Genomic DNA, 22,667 nt, shown 5'->3' with positions numbered 1-22,667 from the left:
CCATTTTTCCTCCCCCTTCTCTCCCCCATCCTTTCACTCTCACGCCCACTGTCTCCCTCTACCTCTCTTGCCCCTCTTTCCCTCTCTCTCAGGGACATCTTCAAAGTGAAGCCCTTTGGCCAATCAGCCAGCTGCAGAGATCTGCACCGCTGCTTTCCTTCTCTTTCCCTGCTTTCGTCTCTGTGTGTGTGCGCGTGCATGTGTGTGTGTGTGTGTGCGTAATCTTTCAAGTGTTCAAGTGTGTGTATCCAAGTCGAACATTTTGAGTTGACCCCACACAGAGCGACCCCCCCCACCACCACCACCACGCACACACGCCCACAAACACACTCAAGCTTCAAGCTGAGAGCAGTTTTCAAGAACCCCTTATACTTGCCTTAGGGGACGGAAGTTCAGTCGTGTGTGTGTGTGTCTGTGTGTGTGTGTTACAAGCACATCCACAAACTGGCAAGTCTCCAAAGGTTCCAGCTGTATCTTGAATGTTTCAGCCGTGTTGTGGTGTTTCTGCCTGTGCAGGGATCTTGCATATATAGAAATGCCAAGTCTCACCAGCACATTTACCGTTAAATAATTCAGTGTTTAAGTGATTTTTGTAGATGGCAGTAGCATAAATATGGAGTGTCCAGAGGAAAAACACGTCATCTTTTTGACTAGAGTAAGACCAGTACAAAAGATTCCTCAATGTCCTCACTCTTTAGTTGTTTATTATAGCTTTAAATGCAAGAGTCCAAATAGTTTTTAGGGGAAATTCTATATTTTTACAGCCTGGATCTGAACTGTATCATTTCTCTGGGTTACTCTTCATTCTCCAACTTCACCACTGACACCTGGAAACATAGTGGCAGTTTTAATCATAATCTAAAGCCTTCATTTGCAATTTCAAGTGACCGTGATCACTGCCCTCTGGTCTGACCGACTGTGAGTTGGGGTAGTTTTTTCTTTTTGACTTCCAATTAAGTGGTTTACATACGATCTTTAAACTGCAAAGTTTAAAACTCTCTGATATATATATTTTTTTACCTTAGTACAGAAATTGGTTTGAATGTTGAAGACAATTCATCAACATTCAAGTCACTGTTTTGCAGTAAAGGAACTGTTTAAACAGCCTTTATGACCCCACAGCACCAAAAGTTAGTTTTGCAGGTGCGTTTCTATCTCAACTATCTGAGTACTTGCAGGCCACCAGTATGTCTATGAACCTAGTGATTATGCTGCAATGCATGCATACCACATAGGAATACTTTGTCTACATGTGACAACATGAGTAATCCAGCATTTTTGGAAAACTGACAGTAAAACATGACCGTAGCTGTCCGTAGAGAGTAAATGCTTTACAGACTGCTAAACGCCGTGCTTTCTAATACAAATGTTCAGCCATCATTCATGTCCTGAAAGAGCAGTGACCAAATAACATAATTCGCCTTCATCTTATCCAGTATCTTGGTCCAAGAATAGCAGTTGGTTTTGTTTGCCCATTTGTCCCCAATGCTCAAGACCAGAGCTAAATATAACAACCCCACAGTGGCATTTGGAAGGATCATGGTGGTGCCTGAGTTTGGTAACCTTCCCTCGACCTTTCCTCAAAGCCGCATTCAATTCTCTCCTTGTCAGAAATGTGGTGACTGTTTTTTGTTCTTGGAGCAGTTGAACCCCAGTAGCATTGCTCACGGAGAGCAGAGTTTTGACTCAATGTTACTTGACCGACCAAATTTGACCCGAAACCATGTTTTTGCTTTATTTCATCTCTTTTGCTCTTCACTGGGTTTGCAATGGGAAACATTTCTTTATGTATTATATTTGGAAAATAGCCAAAACCTGGAGCTTTATGCAACAAAGCAACCTGGACAACCCCAAAAAAAACCAATCCAAAAATCACCTTCAGCTAGTTAGGGGTCTAAGCTTCTCATTGAAGACACTAAATCTTCAGTATGACATCAAGGTGGGTGGGCTGGGGGGGCGGGTTAAGATTGTAGAGGGCGCCTTACTCCAATTTCAACCCCCCAAACGTTGCTAGATCTTTACTAGTTCTTGTGTTTAGTTATTCTTTAATCTACTTTTGCTTCTTTTTGTGTTTTAGTTATTCTTTAATCTGTTTCTGCCTCTTTTTATCTATACCACAGACTGGAACTTTAAAGCAATGTTTACCAACTGAAATCTCTGTTCCTTTGAGAAATGAATGCAGAATTTATAGTAAATGTCTGTTTACAAGCAGTCAGTGTTTAACTAAATCTTTTTGATATCGGTTGGGTCTCTCAAGTTTGCTGCCTGTGTCAAATGTTTTAAAGCTTATTTCAGTTGATGTGATGGTGTTGCAGGCCCGTCCTTCTCTGTTGCCATCCAATCAGACGCCAGCAGTGTTTATCCATGGGAAACGGCCAAGATGGAGTGTTCGCTCAGCGCGTCTGGATCCTCGCCAAAGACTGGTAACACACACACACTTACAGGTAGACCACACATGCATGTGGATGTTTCTCACACACACTCATCTCACTATCAGTTACTGCTTCCCAGTTTCTCTGAACGTTTTTTTTACACACACAGCAGTAACACACACACACACACACTCTTTGTACTTCTTCCTCACCTGTCAACCCGTCAGCGGCACTGCTAATAAAAATGATGTGATTTCTGCATTTCAAATGGTTGTGTAGATGAAAAAGACTCACTCTAGCTAACACACGGATGCACATATACTTTAAATTCATTCGCTGTCTTTTCTTGGTGCGTGTTTGTCGCTTGAAATGCTGGCTGCAGATCATCATGGTAACATTTTCATCTTAACATCTAAAATGAGCTTTATCGTATGAGATGACGGTTGCCAGTACGGTTGTACAGTAAGTAAAAGGACAGATGCCATCAAATTAATACTTCAAGATTGTACAGTACAATAAATTTGCACATTCCACCACTAAGAATTCAACCAGAGAATAAAAATGTTGGCTGCTGTTATGAATTATTTGTAATGCAACTCTCCGTCCCTTCTGTAGAAGCTAACCATCTGTGGTGTAACCTACCACTATTCCCACTTCTCTCCATTCATTTATTTCTCCTTCTGTCCCACCCACTCTACACATCCATCCGTCTTCCAGCCTCCTGCTCATCACGTCATACCCTTTAAACTCGCATAGCATCATCCATCGCGTACCACCTCCATCATCTCTGCGTCTATACGCACCTCTCTTTACAACATGTGTTTTCTATATTGCATCCCCATAGTGAGCGGTTGCAACACATTAAAGACCTTCTCATTCAGGGATCATAAGTGTTTGTTTGGAAGCCATTTTACAAACCCTAACAGAGCAGAATGTGATTTCCGTTGGTGTTTGAACATATGTGAACATGTTTCTTCCCATCTGTGTCAGGAATTTATGCATGCATGTATGTATGTATGTATGCTCATACATAAACACAAGTATTCACTCACAGCAGTGGAACATGGCAGGGATTGACGTGTTGGTGGTTGTGGAGCGTGCTCACACAGACAGCTTCACCATGGGAAGAAATTCAAGCTGACTGGGAGGTTACTCATGGACATTTTCACTATGGAAAGGAGGGAGGAAAGATGTTTGTATGAAGTATGCATGAATGTATTCGCAGTAGTGGTGGTGGTATCATTATTCGTATTAATGTCGTTGTTGTTGTCACTATTGTCAGTGTCGAGCAGTGTTTTTAGAAGCTCTACTAGTTGTCTTATAATCGGGATGTGCATTTCAAGAAAAGTAGTACTACTACTACAAAAATGCTGTAAACTATTCGAAAGATTCTTCGAATATCGCCTCCCCCATCCCACCATCAGCAGATGCAGGGCATAGCTTGGTCATTACCTCGTTGTTCTTCTCGGTTGTTGCCAATTTCTCTCCTTTATTACCAAAACAATGTATTGCATATGGCAGAGTTGCACTTCCGACCACCCACCCAGTCAGACCAAGTGGGGAGGAGAAGAGAGAGAGTCAGGATATGAGCTAAAATGCCTAGAAAGGCGCTGTACAAATACAGACCTTTTACCATTTACCATCTTTACCCGGTGTCATCTCAGCGCCCCAGATCAAGCTACTGCTCCCAATGGGGAGCAACTACCAGGCGCAAAATCATGACCCAGCTTATAATAGTCAGGTACGGTCTGTCAAAATAACACAAAAGCATACTCACTACCGTGTGAACCAAACTAGGAACTAAAACTCCATTTCACGCATTCTGGTTTGCATTTCTACACAACCTACAACATGTTTTAACACTATTGCATGAATAGATTAAAAGTTATGTCCACCCCTCATCCTGATATTGACACCATAGTCGCTCAGCTTTTCCTTATTTAGTGAACAAGTTGAAGCAGCTCTGGTGGTAGCTTGTGTGTCACCAATGTCGACATTCAACCCTGCCAGGATAGTCCCTGAACCTTTGGAAAATACTGCCCCCAGAAGTTTTCTGCAGCTCCAGATACAATTTATACAATCATTTGTTGTCGTATCCTGCAGTATTTTGTAAAGTATCTGCGCTGAGTATTAAATCTGGAGCAGAATTTCGTCAGTCTGAACATGTTTGAGAGGCGGATATCTAAAAACCTGTCTAAGGAGTTACCACTAACTACGAGGTGAACTGACCCTTTAAAAAAAACAAACAATTTGTGGCTCCAGTGTTTTGCCCTCCATATTCTGCTGTTTCATCTGTAGTCACTATGACTCATGTTGTTTCATGGTGTGTGTGAGAGACACGTCCTGTGATCAGGTTTCGTGGAATCAGCTGGCTGTGTCTGAGCAAAAGGTTACACGTTATACATTAGTTAGACACTAATACAGTCGGAACACAAGTTGACATTAAATTCTAAAAATATTCTGCACTTGTGAAGTAGATGGGTATCGCTACCACCACAAACACCCTGAATTGAGGCTGCAATGCTCTCAGCAAAAAAGTTTTTTTACAAGTTCCACTACGACTTTGTGAAACTTTTGCCACCAAGCACCAACAGAGTGACTAAGTCCTTTATGGATGTTGGCTGGGTGTAACTCCAGGCAGGGAAGGTAACCCACTAATGCCATGAGTGTGAATGACACACAGATAAAACATGATGGATCAATTAGCAAACCAGTTTTGGGTGACCTGTATCAACAAAGGTGTGGTAATTCTGTTGACTTCGCTGACACGTTCTGACACGCGCCCACATGCTGGGTGTGACGCATTATATTACTCTTCTTATACAGATGGTTGGTTCACTTACTGCCTCGGTTTTTGTTATTTTCGGACACTAAAATACTAAAGGAACGTCAGCGAATGACTGTAAAGTTTGACCAACACTCTGTGTGTGTGTGTGTGTTTGTGTAATGCATTCCTTAGAGATGGCTGAAAACAGCTCTCCTGTTGGAGCTTGTTTTTATGATGGGCATGGTGAAACACGCAAAAACCTCATTATTCCTCTTTGCTTTGTCAGTTTGTTATCGATTTACTGTGGTGCTGATTTAGCCTTTTATTGGTGAAGCAATTGACTAGAGTGTGTGTGTGTGTGTGAGAGAGAGAGAGAGACCTTACATGAACTGCAATGGTGCTTAAGGAACTCTTTGCAGAGATTATAGATTAGAGAGACTACATAGAATAACTGAAATGTCCTCAAGCAGCAGGATTAAAACCATTTATCTCTTCCGACCACTCCAGGCCTTTTGTTAAGGCTCCACGAACGGTTAACTCATCAGGATATTGTTTGTCCCAGCCATATTGATATCGTTTGTTGTGGGGTGTAATTAACATTGAAGCTTCCAGAGACTTCTTGCAAGGCTTTTAGTCTCGTTTATTCTTAACTTGCACTTAAGCAGTTTCACACACTGAAACCACTCGACAGCAGCTTGTAGGTAATTGTTTCTCAGAAATTGGGCATGGTGTGTGTGCATATATATGTGTGTGTGTGAGACTCAGACATGATCAGTGGCTTTTTACGTCACTTTCAAACATCAATTGTAGTCATTACTGTCATCATGTCATGTTTGGAGATGTACTGGGTGACAACATGTTGACACCTGGATTGGATGTGGACAAATCTGTCAAATCAGAGGATTTAATGCTTTGTTCTCTTGGTTTGTGGTTACTGGATTCTTTTTTCTTTTAATCACCCCATTTGAATTTAAAGCTGATGTCCTAACCGAACACGACAACCATCCTCTGTGCTACAGTGACTGGATGGTTTTTGTAGGTTGGTAATCATTTATCAAATTAGTGAAAGTTTACAAGAAAGGATGTTTCAGCAGATGTTCAACCCAGAAATGCGTGTGAATCTTTTTGAGCTCGTTTTACTTTGATGCGGCATCTCGGCATGTTTCTGCATGTGAACACACAGCATTCATTACCACTGGAATGACTGGCATGTTATTGCAGTCATGGTAGTGTGTGTCTGTGAGACGCTGCATACTTGAAGCCACTGGTAGTGAGCTGACATCACCATTAGAGATATTTTTCTCTCCTTTTTTTTTTTTGAAGCGCTGCCACTGAAACTGTGACAGTTTGGGTCTTTTCAACATATCACTGTTTTTCTCTGCTCTGAAATTCTTTTGTTCTAATAACTGCACATCACTCCGTTCCTCCTGGGAGAAAATAAGGCTTTGTACTTCACTGGTTCACACACACAGACAATCCAAAGAAGGCATTAGCCATATAGGAAAAATAGAGCTAATGTTGGGCACCTACTGTTGCCAGGATGATTTAATCTAGGCTTAGTGTAAAAACTGTACAAATCGGGTTCATTTTCAACCATAGATCACAACACGTAAGTGCACACAAACAAGAATACATTTGCTAAAACCTGCAAGTATTTGTCTGAGAGAGAGAGAGAGAGTCGATTTTAGCAAGCAGTCTTGGTAAATTCTGGTACCTCAATTCCCAGTTTTAAATGCCAGCGTGTGGACTGGTTGGCCCTCCATTTGTCTGCCAAACATCGTAGGTTTGTCCATTTTTCAGTGAATGACAACTGAAAGTTCACGGTCATGGTTGTGTTTTTGATTATCACATCATATCATATCTCAGGAGCTTTTTTAGCTCACAGTTGTGTCACGATTTTAGAGGCATGCAGTTAATTCAAGATTGCGACGTGGAAACTGATTATTAAAACTTGATCGGTTTGCAAGACTTGCCCATTATGTAATATAAAAATGAGTGTATTACTCTTGTATTTTACAGATTCAGATTGAGCTCAGTCTCCTGATATATCGAGCACCTGCATTAAACAGCAGACGGACAAAGTTAACAACCAGTTGGTGAACATAATGGAGCCTTTAGCAGCTAAAGTTGGTGGAGATCAAAACAGAGCTAAAATAGAGTGAATATCTGGCTTCCATTCATTCGTCAGGTTTATGGCTTCATGGGAAGGATAACATCACTTTAAAAGGAATTGTTTGCGAACACATTTGCCGTAGCATCTTTATTATTTAGGGTAATGCAGCTTTAAACAAGTGAATATGATTGGTGTAAAGCCAATATGAAATGGCCTACGGTTATGTTCAGCCATGCCTTCATCATCATATCCCAGAATCCTTGCTGTTTTTTAAGCTTTCAGTAATGGGTGCCATGGAAGTAAAGCAAAACACATTCAGCACTTTAAAGAGGAGCACAGGACCAGGTGATTAACACCTGAAAACATACGTCATATTTTGAAGTACCTCTGTGATATATTTGCTGATGCATCTTGCTCTCCTCTTTTGGCTCCTCTACTCCTCACTTCCTTCCAGTCTCTCCTCCCTCTTCTCCACTCTCACCAAATTACCCAGCTGTCTTTGCAGGGCCGACAGGCAGCCGTTAATTAGCCAATCTCACGCTCCGTTAGCCGGCCGCGGAGACAGAACGAGGTAGAGAAAGAATAGGCGACGAGATGGAGAGAAGGTGGGAGTGAATGGGGGGGAAGAGTGGAGGGAGCAAAACAGATTGTTAAAGTGAGCAAGAGTGGAAGAGAGTGAATAGAGGAGGCAGTAAATGGAGGAAGAGTGGCTCGGGAACAGCATGCAAAGTTTGCTAAGAGAGAGGTGATGAGGAGGAGGAGGAGAGAAAAAGTAGAGGAGGAGAAGGGCAGTGAATTCCAGCAAAGTGGCAAGAGAAAGAATGGGACCAGTTGAAAAGAGAGGAGTGAGAGGGACCAAGAGGGGATGGACAGTTATGAAGTGGAGAGAGGATGTCTACATGATTCTCACTCCATTAACGGTTTCTGGTGAACCAATAACAATTCAGGTTTTGTTACAGTACATTTAATCAAGTCCGTGCTGCAAATTAGAGGTTGATCCATATGGAATCAGAGGTTATTCCAGTCCTGGTGAGTATCAACGACATCCATGAGTGGGCTAAGCATCGTTCACTTATATAGTTTTTCTTGTTTTTAGGTGCAATTTATACATTTGTTTCAGCCCCTTCCTCTCACTAACTTGAATGCCAAATGCAAGAGAAGTGATTTAATTAATAAATAGATAAAAGAATAACTAAATAAGATCCTGGTTTACCCCATTTCAGCGCTCCTAAAGTACAAAGACGTGCGAAAACGTAACGATAAAAGTTTCATGCAAGTTATTCAGTTGTCATTTATTCATTTGTTGTCAAGTATTCAGTGACCTGTAGATGACTCTGCTTGTCAGGTGTTCAGTGAAAGAAGCCTTTACTCAAAACATGAAACATCTCACTCTTGATGGTGTGGTTTAAAAAAAAAAAAAAAACTAGAGCAAATGGTAGCTAAGCAAATATAAAGAGAGGAGAGGAGAGAACAGTGTGACAGTAAAACCCAAATTGGAAATGTTGAGCAGATAGTCCTGAGCAGCAGAGCAGTGCCATCGTTTTCACCCCATTAGGTCGTCTAGTTAAACAGGAATGCAGCTTTAAAGGAATCCTCAGACAGATTTCGTTGCGATTAGACTGGGAAGACCAAAGTTTTCAGTGTGCAATGATAAACACTCTGGGGGGTTTCTTCTGTTCACGTAAAGGTTTAGCGAGAAAACCCACCAGGAATGTCGAGGAACGTCACATTCCAACTGTGGTCAAGTTTTTCTGTCCTCAGCGATTGTAAAACCCACCAGGAGCGTTTCAGAAGTGTTTTGCCTGGCGGATTAGTATGTATGTAGTTACTGCTTTGTTGTGCTGTGGCCTACAGAAAGCAGCATAAGTGAAAGTGGTTTTTTTTCCCTCATCCAAGACGAACCTCCTGTCGAGCGTGGTATTAAAAACCGCTCTGACCAGTTACTCTCTGGCCTGGTGCCACCAATCATACAATAATATTGAATGTTCAATTGACGTGCCGCGACGCTCCTGGTGGAACACAGCCACAACCTGTGTGGGGTTTTGGCTTTACAGTGGGAGTCAAGGGGGACACCAATAGGTGAAACACCAAATGAGCATCACAAGTTGCAGGGACAGGCTTTGACTGATTTAGGTATCAAAATGTTTAAAAAAATCTAGATAGAATTGTTCAACCTAAGCTGCCTGACACCTGATTTTCTGTCTGTTTTTCCAACCAACAAATGTAAAATTTCAATATCATTTTTGACTATTTGAAACTTCGCAGGTTAGATATGTGACTTTGCTTGGTTCCAATCTGTGGATGCTCTGCATAAAACTGTCTTGAAAATCTTGAAAAATAAATTTTATTTAAGGTGTGGGAAACATAAATGCTCCATCATAGCATTTCTGGTCAATTGCTCATGTTTTTGCTTTGAGTTTTTAAGAGGAGTTTACTCACTACCTCAAGCAGTGTACTGGGAAGTAAAGCCAAAATGGCAATGTAAATGTTCATGTATAGGGCTTATAGTTAGAGAACTGTGACATGCATAAGAGATATTTAGAGATGGATGCATTATTTCCACATATAACAACTGATACTATAATTCAGTTAACACTCTACTGCAAACTCTGCTATTGAAACTCTCTTTACTAGTTTTTACATTCTGCTGATGGTCAGATTCATTCTCAGGAACATATTTTGGCCTAGCAACGCCTACATCATTGAGCGTAACTCAGTGGTCATGCACTCAAAAGACATCTGGAAGTAAAAACATGCCAAATATCAAGTAAAATGTGCATTCATTTACTGGAGGTCTTATTAAGCATGCAGCGAGTAACGAGGGGAACTTCGCTTCCCAGTGGCTTTGTTTCTGTGAGGCTAAATAGTGTTTTTATAGTGTTTAGTATTCCACTCTACCCGTGCTGTCCTGCTTTATGGAGCAAAGAACACACACAGTTTCATTAAAAGCGCTGGTGGTAATTGTCTGTCTTTTGTGTGTGTGTGTTTCAGGCAGTTTTACGCCTTGGATTCTCAGGGGATTAATCCAGAGAAATCCAATCAGACTGTCTTCATTTCCACAGACAGCCATTTTAGTTTTATTAGCTCAGACAGGAGCAAGATATTCTATTAGAAATGCGCTGTAGTTCCTCCTTTGCTATCCAATCAGTGCAACCCCTGCCCCCCGCCCGCCCTCCTCCACCTGCTTATTGAAGCTGCTTCACCAAAAACAATGTAATTAGTAATGGAGATGACATAGTTGTGAAGTGCATATTGTCAGCTAAGTCATCAATTAGTCTGTCAGCTGACTGCTCAGCTCATTACATCCATCAAAACTTTGATACTGTCACTTAATGCCATTTCACGGTCGCTGTGCTGTTTGACCAAATTGTTCTAGACATGATATATAACTCTGGCCTGCATACATTTTTCTGATAGCCAATAAATTCCATGGGGAAAAAACAAAAAAGAACTCTATTATGGTTTGTTGAAACCATTATTGTTCGCTGTCCGTGTGTCACAAACAAAAAAGTTTCAGGTTCTCTGTATGATTTCTCATCATCTCAGGCCAAAACACATGTGTGCCTCCCCCGATCTGCCGATGCCGCCACAAGCAGCAGCTGGGTCTCTCGTTTTTTTTCATTCTGTGCACAACTATAACGACAACCTCTCTTAGCTTTTGCACTACTGAGCCGTAGCTGAGTCTGTCGCTGAGCATAGTAAAATGTAGACCCTAACCCATACGGGTCTGGGGTTAGGTCTCGGATCCTAAGGTTCGGGGTGACCCATGAAGTCCTCTGACAAGCTCTGGTGTCGTCTGAACGCATTTAAAGCAAAAGTTTTTACACTCGAAACTTTTTTTGTGTGTGTCTCGACACAATGAATCATACTAATGGTGTTAACGGTGCACACGTCAGGACGGCGTCTCCTCAAGTATTTGTGGTGTTGCGTTCAATTGTGCACGCAGAAAGTGACGGAAGTAAAAACCCAACTCCCATCAGTGCACTTTTTTTTTCAGTGTGTCAGATACACTGTGCAAATGGTTGCATGCACCTGCCTATGTAGCAACACTTATTTCTGTTTTTCTCTTCACTCTGTGTGTGTATACAGGAAAGCTGTGCAGCAAGGAAGTGTACAGTAAACAGAACTTATAGCTTATCAAGTGACAGAATGGGAGTCAGTGAGTTCACAAGTTCATATAGGGGGGTAGAAAGGTCTGTATGGGGCCACCGCAAGAGTCTGCATTCAGCCGAGGAACAGCTGTGGGCGAGAAAGCTGTGCGTCAGCCTGTCGGTGGGGGATCAAATACTCCTATAGCACCTCCCATGAGGAGGGGGCGATGGGGGGGGTGTCGTTGGTGATACAACATGCTCTCCAAAGACACAGCTTGAGATGCGTTCACATAGCCGAGTGCCTCTTGCTGTTGATTTACGGCTATGCGATAAACAAAATAATCTCCTCGGTCTCAAAGTATTTTCAAATCCTCTTTCCTCCCTCCTTCACTTTCCTCATTCTCCGTCCTCTCTGCCGTCAAGAACAAAGAAAGTAAAAAGGATGGAGGCTAACTGAGAAAGCAGAGGCTTTCTAATTATAGCTCTGTCCCTCCAATATATGGGTGCTGAAACAAGTAACCGGAGTTCATGCGTCAGTCCTGCAGAATTATGCAAAATGTGTCTTTGATCAGTGACGGCAATGTCAGACACTAACCTGGTGTTATCAGAGAAACGCATACAGCCAGGCAGTTTTTAAATGATGTCATTATACAGGAGTATAGCCATAGTGATTATAAAAAGGATTAAAATTTGTTTTCACACATCCTGTCATCAGAAAACATCTCCGTTCAAATAACTTAGATGTGTTACCGTTACGATAATAGAAGTAGTTTACAGCAAATAAAAGCATCACAGATGGAAAATATTTAAAGGATAACTTCATGACATCAAGTCACATTGAGTGCACACCTCAAGAGACCGTCACTCTTATCATACCCATCCTTCATCTTGCATATGAACTCGGACTGTTTTCCTTTCACTGAAAGCGATGGGAGCCCCGACTAATAGCCGGGTCAGGTTTGGTGGAGCGGTCTTTAGTGTCAGGAAAGCTTTCACCCCGCCCATGCAGACGGCCTCAGTGGAGTATAGGCTTACTTTTAAACAATATGTGGACAGTGGGTCTGCCAAGAAAACAGCTTGAAATACTTATTTTTGAAAATGGTTAGCTCCTCCGTCAGCAGTAAAGGTTGTTTTATTATATAGGATTTCAACTTTTCATTACTACAATTCTGATTATGCTTATTTCTTCTCCAAAAAGTGAAACCTTTCCTCTCAGGATATCAGCATTAAAACACGAAGCCATTTCAGAAAACCATGTGCTTTTATAAAGTTAAATTAACATGAATGGTTAGATATATCATTATGTTAGCGCAAATGATTATTTTCATCATTATTGTTTTTAGCGACTAATAGGTAAATTTTTTTGGTTTTAGTTTAATCTGTAAAACATCAGAAAACAGTGAATCAATGTCTTTTTTTTTTTTTTTTTTTGTCTGACCAACAATGCAGAAGTCAATTTACTGTAATGCAATAAAAGGAAGAGTAGCTGACTGTCACATTTCTGAAGCTAGAACCATAAATTTTTTGGGGGTATTTTTGCTTGAAAACTTGAACATTTTCAACTAATCAACTAATTGTTGCAGCTCTGGACTGTAAGTACGTGACAACCTGGGTTCCCTGTAGCGCTTCGGAGTCTTTTTGGTGCTTTGAGAGACCGTGTGAGCTTTCTTCGGGATGTTAATGGACAAATCAGCCTTCTCCCTTTGTCAGAACTTCACTCATCAGTTGATTCTGGTCAGCGAGTTTGGAGGAGTGTGTGTGGGTGTGTGTGGGTGTGTGTGAGTGTGTGTGTGTGGGTGTGTGCGAGCGTGTGTGTGTGAGCGTGCACCCGTGTGGTCAGCCGACCCGTTCAAACCCCTCACTTAGTGTCACCTCCTGTTTCCCTCTCTGGGTGGATGGAGCGCTTGGCTACTTGAAAAAAAATGGTGCCCCCTCTCTACGCTGTCCTAATGCATCTTCATCACCACCATCATCCTCGCCATCATCAATTTAGTCAAATTTAACAGTGTGGACGTAGGCTTTTTTATGACTTCTCGTGTAGAAGCTGAGGTGCTTTCAATTTGTTTTTGTCTTTGACAGTTGACATTAATATTTCCCGTTCCTTGAAAATCCGCAGTCTTCTCTGACTAAACTTTGTAGTCAGTCTTTAAAGTTGTAAATGAATAATATATGATTATCTTTTAATATGCGTCTACTTAAGAACAAACAAATGCAATTTATCAGTTCATCTCTGCTCTGTAGGCCTAATGAGGTCCAAATTATGTAATGTAAAAAACTGACTGGGCCGGTCAGAAGGGATGCACTACTTACTAATGTTGCTTCAAAGGATTAATTCTAATTTATGAAATAGAATCATCATTTGTGAGTTTGTGAGTTGCTGTTCAAAAAGTATCAAGGATCAGTGCTTACTATATCTTTGGCACCTCCCAACAGTTCTGCCAGGGCGTCATAGAGCCTGAGCAACAAATCAGCTGCTAGTATTAGCTTACCGCACATGTATTGATATTGGTGTTGGTGTATATGTTGGTAGAAACGCCACATGCAGTAGAGAAAGAGAGATGTTTCATAACTGAACCTATGGTAATGATTTGCAGCTGGTTTTATCAGTTGTGGGACTCAAACTTAAAGTCCGGCCTGGTGGAAGCTTCCATAAGTGGCTCGTGGTGTATTTAACATGCAAAAAGGGTTCTCGCTAACTTTAATGGCACTTCTGTTGTGTATTTTTATGTGCACAAGATTAAATGTTTTGGCCCGATGGTGGCACTAGAGGAAAAACCCAAAAGGGGTGATTTGTTTGTCTCCACAGCAGATGCATTCATGCAAAATTAAAGATTCTTTTTTGGTATCTTTGGGCTGTTAGAGGGTGGGTCAGACAGCATCCTCCTCATGAATATCTACAGTAATGAAAATCTTGCCAGTAGGTAGGAGGATATTTTGCTTTAGAGTCACGGGGAGTAGCAAAGTTTTCAAATAATGATCAATATTAAGACCATGGGACGTGCGACTAAAACCGTGGCCAGTGTTATTACTGCTGTCGCCACTGCCGCTCACACGACTACTGATTTTTAATGATGTAGCACTTGAATATTAAAACCATTAGGGAAGAGAGGGAGAGAAAAATTGAGTTGTGATTCATTACTCTGCTCTGGGTGAGTTCACTCCTCGTCTTTCTCTTCATTATATTTGCTCCATTCTCTTCTTTTTTTCTTTTTTTTCCCTCCTCAATTCTCCATCTCTCATCCTTTCTTTTTTCATCATAATTGTTTTTCATCATCATTTGTCTTTTTTTTTTTCTTCCATGTTGTCATTTGCAAATGTTCTCCTCTATTTGTCTCCTAAATGACAGAGGATGACGAAGACTCCATGGGGTTTTTAGTGTGTGTGTGTGTGTGTGTGTGGGAGGTACAGTGCTAATAGTCCCTCTCTTCTTGACAGACTAATGACTAGTTTGTGCTTCTCTGTCTATCTCTCGCTTCCTGTCTCTCTTTTCCTCTCTCTGTCTCTCTCTCTCTCTCTCTGTCTTGGAAATAATTAGCTCGCTCAGCCCCTTTTCCTAACATTACATCTATTATCACGAATTCACTCTCCTGTTTTCTCTCCTCCTTTTTATGTCACACGTCTATCTTTCTGTCTTTTTCATCTTTTCGTCTCGCTATGGGAGACGGAACAGCGGCGTGTGCGTGTGTGTGTGTGTTTTTAATGTGCTGATAATGTAGTTGTTATGTTGGTTTGGACTGATTCTCCTGGTTTTTGTCTTTTCTTTTTGTTCTTTAGTCATCATAGTTAAATTGAGGCTGCGCTGAACATCTAAAAATAACACAATCTCTTCCACAATTTGCATCGTGTAATAACTACACTGTATATTTATAGTAATGCAACATAAATCATTCTGTATAAGCTGTCACAATGTTTAAAGGTGGAAATCCACTGTTTGATATGGCTCTTTGCATGCAGGCTGTCAACTAAAGTAAATGTTAGCTAAACCAGGCACTTAAAGACTCCTCTTGAACTTCTTGGAAAATGGTGCCTCTTCGGTGGTGATGTAATCCTCCCCAAGTGGGAGAAACTGAGACATCCAACCAATGAAGTTATCCCAAATTTTACAGCTGTCGTGCCTTTCTACCTGCTCTGTAAGATCAAACATCTATCGTAATTGCTATTATGTCCTTGATTTAAAGGGTAACTTCAGCAGTTTTTAAGTCTTGGCCCTATTTTGGGTTTGAAACGACCAAAATCTGCAAAAACTTCTGGAATCGGTCCATTAGGTTGCAACAGCTGGCAGCAATGAAACAGGCTACAGTGGTTGTAATGCAGTGCAACATTTGACACCAGTAAGAAAGACTTTGTGGCTTAAAAAAAGGACATCACAGCTTTACTGAAATATGTCTGTCTGTCTGTCTGTCTGTCTCAGATGACCTGGCGTACGAGGTGCACTGGTTCTTCACCAGGCTGCGTGGCGGACAGACCATGACCGAGATTGCCAGCGTCGACCGCTTCGGCATTGTGACGAAAGACCTTCGGAACTCATCCAGCGACATTTCGATAGAGCGCAAAGACACACACACCTATGTGTTGAACATTCATGGCACTCAGGACGGGTGAGTACAGCGGGGCTTTTCCACTAGCACCTCCTCGGCACGACTCGACTCGGTCTTAAGGGTTTACCATTAGGTGATAGTACCTGGTACCAGGTACTTTTTGGTACCTACTCAGTTCCAAACGAGCTGAGTCAAGCCGAAAATGTGACGCCATCAGACTGCAGGCCGCTGATTGGTCAGGGAGTGATGTCACTGGATGAGTCATGAGAGTGACTCGTTCACAAGAATCAAACCTGCCATTTTTAAAACACGCAAACCAAACACTCCATGTCCTTAGTTGTGTTGTGTTTGTGTCGCATACAAATTACGTCACTGGAGTTTCGGGCTGCCTTGCTGCGACGACCCCACCCACGTTGAGGTGGTACTCAATTGTAATGGAAAACGACCGAAGTCGAGTCGAGTAGAAGCGAGTAGTGCCAAAACTGTGTAATGGTAAAGCGCCATAAGTGGTGGGCCGTGTAAAGTAATAACTGTTTTATCCCTGCGTACCTTTTCACTACGTCCTCTCCGCTGCAGTGTCTTACTGTGTGTTTGCATGTGTCTCCAGCGACAGCGGTGAGTATCACTGCATTGCCACTCCCTGGTACCTGTCGGCCTCAACGGGAGCCTGGACTCAAGCTGGAGAGCTGACGTCATCCCGAGTCTTCCTCACAGTCCGCTTTGCTGGTGAGGAGCGGAGTGCTGGAGTTCACTGCAGCTCACACATGTCCACCCTGAAGCAGATACTTTAGAAATAGCTACATTTAGTTTGTTTCATGTTCTTTTTAAGGCCGAAAAAATGCATATGCACTTATTTAAACATGAAATGTAAAAGAAGATAATGCAGATGGCAGATTCTTCGTACAGAGAAACTAATGTCGATACTTTTATCTACATTTGAACATACTTGTGTATTCACATTAACACCAAACCTCTCTCTTCTTCTGCAGTGTGGGAGTCCCTAAAGTTACCGCTCTTATATGGTGTATCGGCCTCACTAGGTAATGTAACCATCATTGATGTTGTCATTTTAGGTGTTCGCTCAAGCCATTTATATTTCATTTAGATATTACTATATAGGACATCAACAAAAAAAACCTAAATCAGGGCATCCCTCAATAGTAATATCCATTTCCCCGATCCCGTACAAGTCCTTAAGTATTGATTAAATATTAAGTCTGATTCAACATTTATACATGCTTGACAGCTGAGAAAAGCTTCCTCGTGAAGGTTTCTCACACTGTTCAGTGTCATAGCGACCTTACTGACACGTTGAGGTGGCACCAACAAAATATTGAAGCGTGAATGCAGTTTGCAGCCCAAGAACAGCAGCAAAATGTCACTAAAAATGGATAACAGTGAGTGTTCGCTTTGCTCTCGCTGTGGACTGAAACCTCTGGCCAACAGACAAGAGTTGCTTCTTTTTTTTATGCTGCTCTGCACTTGACTAGCTGACAGTGCTGTGCTCATGCTTATTTAGGACATGTGCCTGACAGCTGGCATTGCTGGTACACAGTGGATTTGAGTAAGACAAGACCCTGAATTTGATCAGGCTTGATATAGCCAATAATAGTCAATAAAATATGCCTCAATTGGCACTGATCTTGTGAAAGAGCAGGGCATCCCTAGTTATTAATAAAGAATATTTATATATTATTTATACAGACAGTAGTAGTAATGGTGGAGGCTGTTTTTCTTTTCCCAGCTAGAACTGCGTGCTTCAGACCCTGCAACACACACACATTACACATTTCCTGTCACCATTATTTTTTTTTTTAAATTGTGGCAGCCACAAGGTTTTGGTTTTGTCCAACTACCAACATTCAGCCCTGCAGAATTCGGGAACCTTTTGCGGTCAGGAACTAAATGTCGTTAAAACGTAGGCATGGGTCCTGCAGGTGTCCTCCCTGTAGTGGAGGCCTGTAGTGTTGCCTATAGTAGTAAAAATTCAAAGAAATTCGACTGAGGGTTAGTTTGAGTGAGATCACATAGCACCTCCTCCATTTTTAACCTCGTTGTCTGTCCCCAGGTGTAGGCCTCTTCTCTCTGGTCCTGGGTCTGGTCTGTGCCCAGTGCTGCTGCCGCAACACCACTCACACTCCACGCTCGCGCAACAAACTGATGGACCTGGAGATGGACTGACAAACAGTTTCCCCCACGCCCACACACTGCAGTGCTCATCGGAAACACCACGCACACAACAAACACACGCCCATAGACGATTTCTGGGACACCCAGTTGTTTCCAAGCGACAGACGTTGGGAGTAAATCGACGTACCGCTTTTGGAAATAGAAGCCTGGCTGATCAATCACAGTGTTTTAAGAGGTGCTTGGGATTTTTTTGTTTTTTCAGCTCTGCAGTGGTGGAGCAGGGGACTTTTACAAGCCTTTGGGACTTCACTTTCTATGAAGATCCATTGACATCTGTGGCGCTTCCAGTGATTTTTACACAGATATATTAAGACCATAGCACTACAATAAACTCTGAAGAATCCAGAGTTAAACTTTTGAGGAACAGGAGGCTTCTGAGACGTCACTGCCACTTGAGAATAAAGGACCACTAAAACAGGTCTCTGTAACCACTAGGGATAACAAACTAAGCGCTCAGGCTGGACTACATGCCTTTTTGTTTTTTCTTCTTCTTGCGATGCCAAGGCTCCCTGCAAAGTACAAACACTCTGCGTTCTGATGGTAAATGATTGTCTAAGTGTAACAGCACACCAGCGTACCCCTTTTGGACGAAACAAGGAGTGGTTGGTGGTTGGAGAGACTTTGGTGGCATTTCACGTACTTGTCTGGTTGAATGCTGTATCTGCAACCCTGACATATCCTTGTGAAGTTACATGGCTGAAGTTGGTTTAGGCAGCCTGAGCCTTATTACTGTCAGAGTTAACATCAAGCTCATAGGGGCAGCAAAAGTCCTAGAAAACGAAAGTGCTCTGCATGCTTTCCACACGAGAGGTATTGCACTACAACTACCACCCCAGAGTATTCCTACCTTAAGAGAAGGACAATATTTACCTTTATTCTCAACTCTAGTTTTATGAAATTTGAGAGATTTTAAAAGCAGAGACATTTTTAAGCTTTACAAGGAGATATGCAGTTAGTGTGTTTGTGTGTGAGATATACCGTATATGGTGCCAATATTTGAACTAACAGAGGTGTGCTCGGTTCATATCGCCAGATCAACACTTGAACAACCACATAAAAAGTGGTGACAGCAGGCACTCTTTCTTTTTATAAATATTCAGAAATGTATCCAGCTGTTATTTCGCCTGAGTCTCGTGTGAGTGCTGTGCTCCAGTGTGTGAGACAAAGAGTTGCATGTACTGTTTTTAGAGTTGACACACTGGTGTCATTCATGAGCAACACGAGCCTTTTCCAGGGTTACATCCAAGCCTCCTACATCCCGATTTTTAAAACCCACTTGTCACTCCACTAATCAAGACTCTGGTGTAGTCGCACTGTGTCACCTCCATGTTACGGACACAACAATCATGCATGCACTTTCAGGTTTGCTTTTTTTTTTTTTTTTAAAGGAATAGTTCGAAAAAAAGTTTATCGGCTTTCTTTCCATGAGAGAGACGAGAAGATTGATATCAGTGCGTAGCTGAATTCAGAACGTCTAAGCTAATATGACCATGTGCTGATGTTTTTGTCGCCTGTTTCAAGGCACGGGATTGACGAGTTCAAACTCTCATTTTCCAAAATGTGTAACTGTTCCTTTAAATATCATATGACTCCGAGTGTAAAGGGTCTAATGCTTCCTCTTGTTATCCATCTTTTGTTCCATCTCAGTTCCAGTTTTGAGACACAGCTCGGCACAAACCCTGGAAGGCGCGCAAACCTTACATTGTTTTTTGAAGGTATTTTAAGCAACTATCAGAACTTAGTAAGCAATTTCAGGCTGCAGTTGGGTCACAGCTCAAGTAAAGCTGTACTCATTATATGTTCCTCACCCTCAGTCAGACCTAAACCACACACAAGGTTAGGATTAGTTTATGATAAGACAGTTGTTACCATCCACTCACCTCTGGCTGGGTGCCTCAGAAGCGCCTCAGATTCAACCTGAAGTTGATGTCATAGATACACGAACACACAATAATCAGCTACAAGACTAAACCTGTACAATTTTCCATTGAAGTTGGACTTTTTGCACCAAATTTGGTCTAAATGCCGTTAGCAACGTCATGCAAAAGAAAAACTAAGAAATATATTTTCCACACTGGATACCAGAGGGACCCTACATCAGCCCCGCTGTTCTATTTTCCTCAATTAGGGACACTGAGGGGTGCAGCAGAAAAATCTGCCTTGAGAAATATTGACATGTTTTGATTTGATTGATGGTGACAGTTACTTTCAGAAACGTTTCAATAAGTCTCCATGTGTGTGTGTGTGTGGGTGTGTGTGTGTGTGTGTGTGTGTGTGTGTGTGTGTGTGTGCCTTTCTGTGATAGTGCCGTTCCAGTCTTCAAAAAAACAAACTATTAACACGCAAACATATTCACAGTACGCGAGCGCGCAGATGAATAATAGGGCTCCGTACCAACGCCACACACACACACACACACACACACACACACACACACACGTAGCATCGATAAAATGTCACAGCAAGACTTCCCCAGTGTCCTTTTTTGTTATTTTATTGCAATGATGAATCATGTTTTTTTTAAATAAATAGATTTGTAAGATGTATTCATTTTGTAAATGAAATTTCTGTGTTCTGGTGTTATTGAGGTGGGAGGGGACACTGCAGCTATTGTGCATATTGTTTGAACGATACCAATAGCAACTTAATTCCGGAAGTAGCCCCAGCTGCCCCACATTTGCCCTCTTTCTGTTCAAATGTGGCAGCAGAATCTTTTTTTGCGGGGGATCTGACTTGGTCGTGATCAGAGTTCCTTCTGTGAGACTTGTGACAAATGTGGGCCAATTTGGTTTTTCTTCTCTGTCTCTGGGCAAGCCATCAATCAGGTTTTTCTATGCTTCCAAACATCTGAAAAAAAAAAAAAAAACAACTTCAAAAACTTCTAGCAGAATAAATGTTTTATAATTCAACACTGGATCGCGGCTATATCTCTTCGCCTTCCCTCTATGTCTTCCATCCTCTTGTTAGTCTTATGGGATTTATTTTCTGTCTGGATATAGTCTTTCTCTCTGTATTTGCCACTAATCTCTCTTTCACTCCATGTCTGCGCTGTTTGCTCCATTTCTCCTCTCTTTCTCCCTCCATCTCTCTTCACTTCCCTTCTCTCTTTCACTCTCGCTCTTTATTAGAAATGCAGATGAGCTGAAACCTTTGTCACTCTCCTGGGTTTTGATTTTTACACTTCTTTAACAACTCTCTCTCTCTCCATCCAGCTCTCTCTCTCTCTCTCTCTTTCCACCACTCTTTCTCTTTCCCTCATCTCCATCTCATGTATAGATGAGAGAGAGGAGAGAGATCCAGTGTTGATTGGCTCTGTGTGGCTTTTCAAACTTGCACTCGTTCTCTCTCAGGGTCCATTTGACCCAGTTTTCACATCCCTGTGTGTGTGTGTGTGTGTGTGTGTGTGTGTGTGTGTGTTCACGCCTCTCATGGATCACTCGGTAATGTGGCTTTGTCGCCACTTAAACCATTGTCGTTCTTAATTGACACAGTGGTGTGTGAATGATTAAAAAACAGCACAGGATATTTTTTTTATTTGGTTCTCATTCTCGCTGCTGCACACGCCTGCTGTTTTTTTTTTTTGTAGGTGGCACATTTCATGGTGTCACCTCCAGCGACGACTTGAATGTGTCACAGCTTGAGGGTTGCTCCACATAACAAAAAAAATTTCAGACAAAAAACGAAAAAAAAAAATGTAAGAGCACGTGGAGAGAAATAAGCAGCCTGTTCTCTCCAGAGTCTACCAGAGGCGACACGCTTTCTCGTCTTCATTGTAATCAACACTGATGTTTACAGCAGCTCCAAACGGCTCCTTCACACCACTCTCTGGAGTGTATTTTCTGTCTTTGCCAAAATTTGGCTGGTTTTCTCCTCAAAAATTGGATTAGCTAGAAGTAGATCAGTTAGTTAAACTGATTTTCGTGGGGATTTTACATCCTCACTCACCCAAAGTTTGTCAAAATCAGATTAGATTTACACTTAGACTTTGGACCACTTTCTAAAGTGGAAGTGGACGACTAATTTTGCTTGAACTTCTCATTGTGAAGTAAATGTTGATTGCAAAGTGTAATAATGGACTAATGATGCCATCGGCATTTAGATCGCCATCTGTCATCTGTCTGGAAAACGAGGGCTCGATTTTCAGCGCGCAGAAGGTGCATCTACCAAACTGCCATTCAGATGGTATTCCTTCTATGTGATCAGTAAATAACACACATACAACTGGATATTTCATTCTCCCTTCATACCATTGAGATTGAAGACAGTGGCCAAGCAGCTGGTAGTGTTAGCCGTGCTGCTAACTCTAGTGTCAGCATTTCCTTTCTCAAACGAGACAGATGCTTGGCTGATTTGGTCGTCTTTGCTACAGCTGTGCAATAAAACCACTTAGAAATGCTGGGTGGGGGTGTCTAAGATCGCCTACTTCCACCCTCTTACTCCATAAATAAGTAGTCCAAAGATTAAACCAACTGACTTGTAGTCAGGAGTATAGGTATACAGAGCCTTTCTGGTCATTTCGACGGCCCAAAGCACTTCGACCCCCAAGGACACTTCGACATGCTGACTCAGCTATTTTGTGGATTGCCTGGAAATTGA

At 41.9% G+C, this 22,667-nt stretch overlaps 1 protein-coding gene across 1 annotated transcript in view; it reads left to right on the top strand.

Moving 5' to 3' along the window:
* The window catches only part of ptgfrnb (prostaglandin F2 receptor inhibitor b), a 47,111-nt gene extending 28,570 nt beyond the window's left edge, over positions 1-18,541 (top strand). Inside the window, exons 11-15 of the mRNA XM_070855570.1 lie at positions 2,316-2,423; positions 15,755-15,941; positions 16,489-16,607; positions 16,871-16,921; positions 17,950-18,541. Coding sequence (XP_070711671.1) covers positions 2,316-2,423; positions 15,755-15,941; positions 16,489-16,607; positions 16,871-16,921; positions 17,950-18,062 — 578 coding nt within the window. The 3' untranslated portion in view covers positions 18,063-18,541. The remainder of the gene's footprint in view (positions 1-2,315; positions 2,424-15,754; positions 15,942-16,488; positions 16,608-16,870; positions 16,922-17,949) is intronic.
* Positions 18,542-22,667: the final 4,126 nt, after the last annotated feature.

This window comes from Pempheris klunzingeri, chromosome 24, assembly GCF_042242105.1.
Source record: "Pempheris klunzingeri isolate RE-2024b chromosome 24, fPemKlu1.hap1, whole genome shotgun sequence".
Taxonomy (NCBI): Eukaryota; Metazoa; Chordata; class Actinopteri; order Acropomatiformes; family Pempheridae; genus Pempheris; species Pempheris klunzingeri.
Note: the sequence above shows the minus strand (reverse complement) of the source record. Positions and strands in the feature narration are given on the sequence as shown.